This window comes from Setaria italica, chromosome II (genome assembly GCF_000263155.2).
Source record: "Setaria italica strain Yugu1 chromosome II, Setaria_italica_v2.0, whole genome shotgun sequence".
In the NCBI taxonomy this organism is placed as follows: Eukaryota; Viridiplantae; Streptophyta; class Magnoliopsida; order Poales; family Poaceae; genus Setaria; species Setaria italica.
Genome location: NC_028451.1, coordinates 42,910,158 through 42,922,419, shown reverse-complemented (window position 1 = coordinate 42,922,419; position 12,262 = coordinate 42,910,158). Strand labels below are relative to the sequence as shown.

At 46.2% G+C, this 12,262-nt stretch overlaps 1 protein-coding gene and 1 pseudogene across 1 annotated transcript; both read left to right on the top strand.

Moving 5' to 3' along the window:
- LOC101768064 (probable mixed-linked glucan synthase 3) lies at positions 1 to 3,337 on the top strand. Its single transcript, XM_004957913.2, has 3 exons — positions 1 to 341; positions 729 to 1,470; positions 1,629 to 3,337. Exons 1-3 carry the CDS (start codon positions 94 to 96, stop codon positions 3,210 to 3,212), a joined length of 2,574 nt encoding a protein of 857 aa, XP_004957970.1. The 5' UTR covers positions 1 to 93; the 3' UTR covers positions 3,213 to 3,337.
- Positions 3,338 to 5,868: 2,531 nt separating this feature from the next.
- LOC101775487 lies at positions 5,869 to 9,237 on the top strand (annotated as a pseudogene).
- The last annotated feature ends 3,025 nt before the right edge of the window (positions 9,238 to 12,262 follow it).

Sequence of the window (12,262 nt, the reverse complement as noted above, 5' to 3'; positions counted from 1 at the left end):
GGCTTGAGTGTCAGTGCCCTTCACCTTCCTCCATCTGGTCATTGGAAAAGAGGAAAACGATCGCAGCTAGCTAGGCCTTGCCTTGCTGCAGGCATGGCTTCGCCGGCGCCGGCAGCCGGTGCCGTCTATGTGGCCAATGGCGGCCTCACCGACCCGCTTCTAGCGAGCGCGAACGGCCATGGTGCCGCCGCGAAGAAGGCCGGCCACGGTGCCAAGGGCAAGTACTGGGTGGCCTCCGACAAGGCGGAGAGGCGGGCGGCGAAGGAGTCCGGCGGTGAGGACGGCCGCGCGCTGCTGTTCCGGAGGTACAAGGTCAAAGGCGCCCTCCTGCAGCCCTACAGGTAAGCCAGCTCAGCTATTTTTTTTAATGGGTGGCGTGCATAGGAATAGTAGATACAGCTCGCTGTGTAAATAGTTTCTATTTGCTTTGGATATGTCTTTAGTTACAGCTCGCTGTGTAAATAGTTTCTATTTGCTTTGAAGATGTGCATTTCCTAGTTGCCTGTTAGATTTTGCCAGCTTAGATCCTGCTGGCAGAATTTTCTTTTAGTGATCAAACCGTTGACCTGAGCCTCCACTGGGCATCATGTTCCAAGCACTAGTTTTGATGCCGACAGAATTGACTGGATCTTGCAGGAGGGCTGTTTCCTTTCTGGTCACATACACGAGAGCACAGACATCAACTTGCATTTCTATGCGAGACCTGACAACGTGTATTCATGTAACAGGTTGCTGATCATCATACGCTTGATCGCCGTCCTTCTCTTCTTCGCATGGCGCATCAGGCACAACAAATCCGACGTCATGTGGTTCTGGACCATGTCGATCGTCGGCGACGTTTGGTTTGGCTTCTCGTGGCTCCTCAACCAGCTCCCGAAGTTCAACCCCGTCAAGACCATCCCAGACCTCGTCGCCCTCAAGAGGCACTTTGACCTCCCCGATGGCACCTCCAGGCTCCCCGGCATTGATGTTTTCGTCACCACCGCCAACCCCGTCGACGAGCCCATACTCTACACCATGAACTGTGTCCTCTCCATCCTCGCTGTCGACTACCCGGTCAACAGGCTTGCCTGCTATCTCTCGGATGATAGCGGGGCGCTGGTGCTCTACGAAGCATTGGTCGAGGTTGGAAAGTTTGCGCCTCTTTGGGTTCCATTCTGCCGCAAGTACTGCATTGAGCCACGAGCACCAGAGAGCTACTTCGAGATGGTGGCGCCACCGCAGGCTGGAAGAGAATCGCAGGAATTCTTGAATGATTACAGGAGGGTGCAGATGGAGTATGATGAGTTCAAGGTGCGTTTGGACAAGCTCCCGGATACCATCCGCAAGAGGTCTGATATGTACAACAGCATGAGAACTGCGGAAGGAGATGCAAAGGCGACTTGGATGGCAAATGGGACACAATGGCCAGGCACATGGATTGATTCGACAGAAACCCATGGAAAAGGACACCATGATCCAATTGCTAAGGTACTGAAGTTCAGATTAGTTGTTATCTATGTTTTAGCAAGTAAATAACTGAGATACTCATGCAACCCACTAACTTCAGTTCAGGGATATTTAATGTTGGGCAATGTAGTGTTGTTACCTTAATTTGGCCACTGATGGTTTGATTCCTTCTTTAACAGGTTGTCCTGGATCATCCAAGCCGTGGGCATTCACAACCGAATGCTGAAGGCATTCCCAGCATCGGTGCCACTGATGAGCGCCTCCCGATGCTTGTCTATGTCTCTCGTGAGAAAAACCCAAGCTATGATCACAACAAGAAGGCAGGTGCCCTGAATGCCCAGTTGCGGGCCTCTGCTCTTCTGACTAATGCCCAACTCATCATCAACTTTGACTGCGACCACTACATCAACAATTCTCAAGCCCTACGTTCTGCGGTCTGCTTCATGCTAGACCAGCGAGATGGTGATAACACTGCCTTCGTCCAGTTCCCACAGCGCTTCGACAATGTTGACCCAACGGACCGCTATGGCAACCACAATCGGGTATTCTTTGATGGAACCATGCTTGCTCTTAATGGCTTGCAAGGACCCTCATACCTCGGCACTGGTTGCATGTTCCGTCGCTTAGCACTCTATGGTATTGACCCACCCCACTGCAGAGCAGAGAATGTCACAGCCGAGGCTAGCAGGTTCGGTGACTCAGCACTCTTCCTAGATTCAGTGTCAGAAGCCCTAAAACAAGAAAGGTCAGCCACACCACCACCACTTGATGACACATTTCTCACCGAGTTAGAGAGGGTCGTGACATGTTCTTTTGACAAAGGGACTGATTGGGGCAAGGGTGTAGGGTATATCTATGACATAGCCACAGAAGACATAGTGACTGGATTTCGCATCCATGGGCAAGGGTGGCGCTCCATGTATTGTACAATGGAGCATGACGCATTCTGTGGCATTGCACCGATCAACCTTACTGAGCGCCTCCATCAGATTGTGCGTTGGTCTGGTGGGTCTCTAGAGATGTTCTTCTCCCACAATAACCCATTCATTGGTGGGCGTCGGATCCAACCTCTTCAGCGTGTCTCCTACCTCAACATGACAATCTACCCAGTCACATCAGTCTTCATCCTGATCTATGCTCTAAGCCCGGTGATGTGGCTTATCCCTGATGAAGTATACATCCAGAGACCATTCACTAGGTACGTCGTGTACCTTCTTGTAATCATCGTGATGATTCACATGATTGGCTGGCTCGAGATAAAGTGGGCGGGGGTCACATGGCTGGACTACTGGCGCAACGAGCAGTTCTTCATGATCGGCTCAACAAGCGCATACCCAGCGGCAGTGCTGCACATGGCAGTGAACCTCCTCACAAAGAAGGGCATACACTTCAGGGTCACTTCAAAGCAAACAGCAGCTGACGACAATGACAGGTTTGCCGACTTGTATGATTTTCGATGGGTGCCAATGCTCATCCCGACAATGCTAGTTCTGTTTTGCAATGTTAGTGCCATTGGTGTAGCCCTGGGCAAAACCGTGGTATACATTGGCACATGGACAGCAGCGAAGAAGATGCATGCAGCACTGGGTCTGCTGTTCAACATATGGATCATGTTTCTCCTCTACCCATTTGCACTAGCAATCATGGGACGGTGGGCAAAGAGGCCGATCATCCTAGTTGTCTTGTTGCCGGTTATCTTTGTACTTGTTGCCCTGTTGTATGTAGGTCTCCATTTCTTACTTGCCGGCGTTATTCCATTCTAGGTGGTACAGTAAAAACAATGTAATTTCTTGTGTAGTTACCAGGGGACCAATTATGTCCTATTGTATCAAATAAACCACTGTATTCTTACTTGGTAAAAATGAAAAAAGGGTACAAATTGAATGCAGATCATTTGAATTCAACATCATACAGTCCACTTCAACTGGAAAACATTGGCTGCAGGGTAGAAGTACATCTGGCAGCTAATGTCAGCAGTTGTTTTTGCTTTGAACTAGTTTTATTTACTCTGCCACTAATGACTTCTGATTTAACTGGAAATAAACTATCTTACTGGTCTCAATCTATCCCAGCTACTGTACTAGTACCAAGCTATTAATCACTCACTTTCTCTTCACAGCTTACCTAATATAAGCCCTATATATCCCTCGTAATGCCAAGAATCCATGACCCAAAGATTCTTCTCGAACTGAATTTCAGCCAAGTACAGACAGCAAACCGTAGGGAACACACAGATATCTAGCACCAAATATCCAGAATGTGACTACCAAAATAGAGGCTGATCTCAAAAAATAGAGAACTAGAGACTAACCAAAGTTTTGCAAGAATCAAGGGCACACGGCTGGTTCACACAAGCATTTGATCGAACATTTGGATGATACAACACGGGACAACAGGATATCACTTAGACCAAACATTGATTCCACCAAATTAGAGGCGGAGGATACAGAGGCTCACTTGTGGGAAGGAGAACACGAAGGTTGACGGAGACGTGGGGGGCAGGGGAGCCGACATCGTCGGTGACCGGGCGACGTTGCCGGAGACGAACGCCACAAGCCGCCTCTGCGTGCGTAAGAAACTTTGAACGCTTGGACGCGGTGACCGTTAAGAGATGCGCGGCTGCTTTTGGCGTCGGAAACGGGCTTCGTGGGCTTGATTGTTGCTAGAGCATATCTTATGAGCTTTCAGATTTGTTTCCAGAGAATTTGAGCGGTCTTGTTAATGGGCCGAGTGTTAGACATCTGAGTGAGCTTGCTATGGACGATGACTGGGCCCAGCTGGGCGCAAGAAGATGAAGTTTCTGTTTTCCTTCTTTTCTTTTCTTTTTTTTAAAAAATTGATTGAATGTGCATTTAGCTTTAAGACTTAAGATGTATAATCGACTCAAGGTGATAATGCACTTAATACCTAAATTATAAACTCCCTTTGAGTTTCCAGTGCTCAAAATATTCAATGCACAGTTGAAATTAATTTCAAGCGATTCAGTAACTATAAAATTCGAATATATTGTGCGATGAGCATGAACTGACATTTTAGTTTTGTCCTAAATAAAAAAATATTAACATTTTAATACCAAATATTTCGGAAGAAAAGGGGTGCTCATATTTGGCCTGATTAACAACTCATACTACTAATAAATTTTATATCTGGTCTAATTAATTAACTTGTACTACTAATAAATTTATGAACCTACATACTTTGAACCAAATACTATATTAACATTTTACAGTGCCAAATAAATACGTTAAGATATATTTTATGATGGATTTATCAAAACTAATTTGACATGATAGATGTTGATATATTTTTCAATTAACCTAGTGAAAAGTAAGAGAAGTAGCATGACCTACGACAGAACTAAAAAGTCTAGTGTTTTTGTAGAACAAAAAAGGGAGTAGATAGCATGAAGCCAAACTGCATATGTTTTGCATGCAGGAAGATTACGTAACAACGGTGAAACTGAACCAGCAACGAGTAAATGACGTGCCGGCTGGCATGACGCAGAATTCCATGTCTGACAAGTTGACAACCGGCACCAACTTGTTAGGGATGTTTGGAAACGAGGTGCTAAATTTTAGTCGTGTCACATCGGATATTCGGATACTAATTAGGAGGACTAAACATGAGCTAATTATAAAACTAATTGCAGAATCCCTAGGCTAATTCGCGAGACGAATCTATTAAAACTAATTAACTCATCATTAGCAAATAGTTACTATAGCACCACATTGTCAAATCATGGACTAATTAGGCTTAATAGATTCGTCTCGTGAATTAGACTCCATCTGTGCTATTAGTTTTGTAATTAGCCTATGTTTAATACTCTTAATTAGTATTAAGCATCCGATGTGATATGTGCTAAACTTTAGCACGTGGGAACCAAACAGACCTTTAGTGAGTTAACTAATCAAACCATATGGTCAACGCAGCTACTAACTCTATTCCCATGGCCTGAAACAAATGCAAAATAAAGAGAACAGTACACTACATGGTTGCATGTCTTCACGCGACGCGCGACGTTCCCGCGGTCCGTGGATCCCGTCTCCGTTGCGTCGCACATGCATCCATGGGTGCACGCCGGCCGGCGTCGAGCTGTGGACGCGTACGTGCTCTCATCCACGTTCCCTTGGTGACAGCTTACCCAGCAGCCCAGCCATACCGCCGATCGATCGATCTGGCGATCCCACAGCGAGATTTTGTTGCATTTTTCTGCATGACTCGGCCGCGACGACGTCGTACGCGCCCATGACGCCTCCACGCCGCGTCTCTTCCTATATACAGAGCTCCAGCTCGCTTGCTCTCTCCAGTCTCCACACCACACCACTGCACGCATAGGCTCCAGCCAGTCTCACTCTCAGTGTCACGCCTGCATTCCTCCTGTCTTGGCCAGAGATACACGTAGCCAGCTAGGCAGGAGGCATGGCTTCGCCGGCGCCGGCGGCCACCGGCGCTGTCAGTGTGGGCGATGGCGGCCTCGCCGATCCACTTCTCGCGGTTGGCAGCGGCGCCACAAAGCAGGAGTCCGGCGCCGACGGCAAGGTGGGCGCGGACGAGGCGGAGAGGCTGGCGGCGACCGAGTGCGGCCGAGAGGACGGCCGGCCGCTGCTGTTCCGGACGTACAAGCTCAGGGGCGCCATCCTGCATCCTTACAGGTACACCTGCGCATCCAAACTGAACTTTTTGTGAGCACGCATCCGAGACTGATGAAAACATCTAGGTATAATACTACTATATTCAATTCATATATGTTGCTAATAGCTAACTGTAAATGCACAGAACATTTTTACATCAATGTGTATTTTGAGCGTGTTTGGTGGCCAGCCACAGCTGGCCACGCTACGCACGCCCACGCCACAGCCTGTGGCGGGCTTTTCAGGTGCCACAGCCTACCGCAGTAAATGCTGTTGACTTGTAGCGCGACATATTATGCTGTAGCACGAGTATTGTAGTTGTGGCTGGCAACAAGCAGACCCTTTATCCCCCAACTTTCTTGTTGGGATTTGCCTGGATCGATCATAGAAGCACTAATATATTCTTTGCAAGTTTCTTTAACTGATTAGCCGCTGCACATTCACGCGGGCTCCCATGTTTCAGGCACTACTTTCGATGCTAATGTCATTACCTAGCACACATGCACGAGTGTTTCTTTTTCCGTTGACAATTTGACATATTTACATGAACATCAGAACATGCATATGCATTAGCATTCACTTGCATCTCTGTAAGAAGACCTGATGGCATACTTTCACCCAGTTACCAGCATTTCTATGACAGACACCTGATAGTGAATTTTGGCTGTGACAGGGCACCGATCTTTGTCCGCTTAATAGCCGTCCTACTGTTCTTCGTTTGGCGCATCAGGCACAACAAATCCAATGTCATGTGGTTCTGGACCTTGTCCGTTGCCGGGGACGCCTGGTTTGGTTTCTCATGGCTCCTCAACCAGCTGCCCAAATTCAACCTCGTCAAAAGCATACCTGACCTCTCTGCCCTAAAGCTTCACTATGACCTCCCCGATGGCACCTCTAAGCTCCCTGGCATCGATAGATGTCTTTGTCACCACCGCCGACCCCGTCAGTGAGCCGATAATCTACACCATTAACTCCATTCTCTCTATCCTCGCCACCGATTACCCGGTCGATAGACTTGCCTGCTACGTCTCTGATGATAGCGGGGCATTGATCCTTTACGAAGCGTTGGTTGAGGTCGCAAAGTTTGCGACTCTTTGGGTTCCATTCTGCCACAAGCATTGCATTGAGACGGGAGCACCAGAAAACTACTTTGAGCTGGAGTTGCCGCCACTGATTGGGAGAGCATCGGAGGAGTTCATGAATGATTATAAGTGGGTACAGATGGAGTACGATGATTTCAAGATCCGCTTGGATAACCTTCCTGATACCATTCGCAAGCGGTCAGTTGTTTACAATAGCATGAGAACTCCAGAAGGAGATGCAGAAGCGACTTGGATGGCAAATGGGATGCAATGGCCAGGTACATGGATCGATCCAACAGATAACCATAGAAAAGGAGATTATACAGGAATTGTTAAGGTATTAAAGTTCAGAGTACTGGTTCTTGATTTCTTAATAAGTAGTATGTATTTGAGATACTTAAAAAGCCCACTTACTGCTTGGTTATGGAGCTTCTGTTTTTAAATATTAAATTTTGCACAAGGAATTTGCACTGATACTTTTGATTCCTTTAACAGGTTGTGATGGACCATCCAATCCATGGAGATCATCATGGTCCACAAGTGAACGCTGAAAGAAATCCTAGCTTCAATACCACGGATGTGCGCCTGCCAATGCTCGTCTATGTCTCTCGAGAAAAGAATCCAAGCTATGACCACAATAAGAAGGCAGGTGCCTTGAATGCACTGCTGCGAGTCTCTGCTCTACTCTCCAATGCGCAATTCATCATCAACTTCGACTGTGACCACTACATCAACAATTCTCAAGCTCTGCGTGCAGCTGTCTGCTTCATGCTAGACCAACGGGAAGGTGATAATACTGCCTTTGTTCAGTTCCCTCAACGCTTCAACAATGTTGACCCAACAGACCGATATGGCAACCACAATCGAGTATTCTTTGATGGAACCATGCTAGCCCTAAATGGCTTGCAAGGACCATCTTACCTTGGCACTGGTTGCATGTTCCGTCGCATAGCACTCTATAGCATTGACCCACCTCATTGCAGACCAGGCAACATCACAGCTGATTCTAACAAGTATGGAGAGTCCACACCCTTAACAAACTCGGTGTCGAAAGCCATAAAGCAAGAAAGGTCAACCACGCCACCACCACTTGATGACACATTTGTCGCCGAGATGGAGATGGTTGTCACAGCTCCTTATGATAATGGGACTGACTAGGGCAAGGGTGTGACATAGCAACAGAAGATATAGTGACTGGATTTCGTATCCATGGGCAAGGGTGGCGCACCATGTATTGCACAATGGAGCATGATGCTTTCTGTGGCACAGCACCAATAAGCCTAACTGAACGCCTCCACCAAATTGTTCGTTGGTCTGGTGGGTCCCTAGAGATGTTCTTCTCCCACAACAACCCACTTGTTGGTGGACAGAGACTGCAACTTCTTCAACGTGTCTCCTACCTCAACATGACAGTCTACCCAGTCACATCACTATTCATCCTGCTTTATGCTCTCTGCCCAGTAATGTGGCTCATACCTGACGAAATACACATCCAGAGGCCCTTTACTAGGTATTTTGTGTACCTTCTCATAATCATCTTGATGATCCACATGATCGGCTGGCTTGAAATAAAGTGGGCAGGGGTCACATGGATGGACTATCGGCGCAATGAGCAGTTCTTCATGATCGGTTCAACAAGTGCATACCCGATAGCAGTGTTGCACATGGCAAAGACACTCCTCACAAAGAAGGGTATACACTTCAGGTTCAGTTCCAAGCAAACAAACGCCGACACCAATGACAGGTATGCCGACTTGTATGAACTGCAACGGACTCCAATGCTGATTCCTACAATGTTCGTTTTGGTTGCCAATATCGGCGCTATTGGTGTGGCCATGGGCAAGGCCGTGGTGTACATGGGAGTATGGACGGCGGCAAAGAAGATGCATGCGGCACTGGGCCTGCTGTTCAATGTTTGGATCATGGTGCTCCTTTACCCATTGGCACTAGCTATCATGGGCCGGTGGGCGAAGAGACCAATCGTCCTAGTGGTATTGTTGCCAGCAGTCTTTGTAGTTGTTGGTGTGATATATGTGGCTCTTCATATCTTACTTGCTAATGTTATACCGATTTAGGTGAAATAGTAAAAAGAAACAATGTAACTTCGGAACTCATTATGTTCCATTGTATCAAATAAAAATAATATGTTCATACTTGGTGAAACAGAATACTTCAAATTAATGCTATTTGGAATTTGTCCCAGACTCCCGGTTCAAATGTACAATCTAGTGCAACTTGGCGATGGAAACACTGGATATCAATTTTTCATGAACCAAACAAATATTTAATACATGCTAAACTAGTACTTTGTGTACAAGTTAAGAGTGGATTTCTAGGCGAAATATTTATTTTATGTGGATAGGGAGCATTCACCACTATAATGCTGAGAATGCATGAAGACTTTGGTTTACAACAAATTATAAATTAATCCAACGTTCTTTCAAAAAACCAGAGACATTGCGATAGAAGCCCTCTCATGTTATCTTGGAAAAATACACAACCAGTTCTCAATACATTCTATCGAACACTTCGAGCACACAGAACAAGCTCACTCGTGAACCAACAGTTAAGCTCATCAACAAACAGAGCAGAGGAAACTGAAGCTTACATGCGAGCATGTGAAGACGAAGGTCGACGCCTAGGCGGACTGGCGGAGAATCCGCCCCAACTAAAGAAGCGAACGGCGGCGGCGGCGATGACGACTTTGCCGGAGACGAATACCGAGCAGGAGCAGCCCTCGAACGGATCCTCGCCTCCTCCTCTCCGCCAAATTATATTGTTGTTGTTCTCATTTGATTGGAATGAAATTTGGAACGGAACACCCGCTTGGTGGGCTTCTGAGGTCCCTAGTGAGCTGTACGGTGATGGGCTGAATAATTAAGATATACTAGTCTATGCTTTGTTATTTAGGCCCAAGCCCGACGAAGCATATTCTCTCTCTTCTTCTTTTTCCCTTTTGAAAGAAGCGTTCAGGTTCACGTTATTTGTATACTCAAAAAGGGTCTAGATCCTTATGCTGAATTGCTGGCTACTTCCTCAGTTCAGAGTTTCTTGAGGTGCCTTTGATCACACAATTTGATAAGCAACTGTAGTCATAAATCATGTCACATTAAACATTTATTTTTTTTTCAAAAAAAAGGTAGAAGTGGCTATACTTTCTGATGAATTACCACTAAGTACTAATACTATCACATTTAGGCGATTGCATAAAGGATCCTAACCTTGCACCCAATTGCTTCATGACTCAAAACTAAGATCCATGTTGCAAAAAGGTAGAAGTGGCAATTGCTTTGTACAGGGACTCTAGTGCAGTCTACTCTTATTTCTTCTGACCATTATCTGACCAACTTAAATTTTCAACAAATATGATTGGTCAAACGTAACAAAACTCCAATATCATCTTTTCCTCGTGGTGACAGCCACCCTACCTTATTTCAAATAAAACGTACTGAGATTTTCTAACCACCGAAAGTGCATGATTGTACTTAATTTTTAGGCAACATTCTTTAGAAAGATTTCACAAGAAAAGGTACACTGAAATATCAGTGGGCGAGCTAAACTGGTGTTATATATTTGATAAACAACTTGTTGACGCCGGATTTCGTCATCAGTAGAATCGGCGCCAAAGAAGAAAGAAATTGAAGGAGTTCGGATGGGAATCGGCCAAAAGGTGCTACAGTGCGGAATCGGTCAAGTGGCTTTTACTTCGCTTCAGAGTAAATACGCCAGGTTCCCAATCAGCAATCCTTTGCTGATAAGAAATCGGCCGATCAGGAAGGTGGACTAAGGTGGGCCTGTATGGGCTTGGAAAGATGGAAGGATAAGGTGGAGTTCAGCCCACAAAGCGTGGGGTAATTAGTTTAGCACGGATTGTGCTTGTAGATATTTGTTTTCTGTTTGAATTAGAGATAGAGTCCTAGTCGGTTAGGAAGATTATTTGTACGGGGCTATAAATAGCTACCTTTGTAAATCTGTAAACACAACAATCAATCAATACAACAAGTTACTTTATTCTTCATACTTACTTTCGAGCAGGCGACTTCGCCATCACTTTTCCTTCTCACGAGTTCGTGCGGGTTGGCAGGGCTGCATCATCTTGATCTCCGGCCGATTCTGTAAGTTCCGTTTATCGAGTAATATCTAAGCTTTAACTTCCGGCGCATCGCTGTTGTTTCGTTTAGATTTATTCATCAGTTATCGATATCGACTAGATTCATAGGTTTTTACCTGTTTTTCTAGTTTTTATCACCAGTTATCCTACTAGGAATCGGTAGTATCGGCTTTCATTACTTTCTGTTGCCAGATCTATCTGTTGCCGATTAGATCTTTTCCTAGTGCTGTTACTACGTACCTTGTACCGATTACTTTAATATTTTTCTATCTACAAGGCTACAGGGATCGTGCTGTCTTATAGCCGATTTCTTTACCACAGAAAATCGGCCGATCTGCCGATAAGCTCTCTCGATCGGAAACTTAGCCGATCGTAGTTACTGAATTTGACACGTGTTCTTCCTTGCCAATCAACAGGTCAGATTGGCTGGCACGCCGCGCGAACCGCACCAGGGCATTCACCCGAACAGGAGCTAAGCAGATTCTCCCGGGTCGTGTGTCGGCCGCTGGGATTCGGTTGACCGATTTCTAGCGCCAACACACTTTTGGCACGCCCGGTGGGACCATTACAACCACTGTCATGTCGAAAGCTGCTGAAGTCTCCGAAGATAACGTCATCGAAGTGACGAAAGCAGATCTAAAGGACGACCAAAAAGAAGATCTGAATCAGTATTTGGAGCAAGTCCGGAAAACTTGCTTGAAATCCTTCAGTCGTTCCAGGAGCGGGGAAACTGTCAAAAAGTCTCCTTTCCCTACTCCCCGCCAGATCACGATTTCAGAAGATTCGGACAAAATGTCCGATATGATTCAGCAATCTCTTCATCACGCCTTCATCAACCAATCCCCGGTACTTTCAAACATGGTGCACAATGCTGTTGTCAACTCCTTCGCCGGAGGTATACCACAGGGGTACAGGGGGCCTACGTATTTTCAGCCGATTCCACCAAATCAGGCTTATCAGGCTTCACAGCCGATCCAATCCTCTGTCGG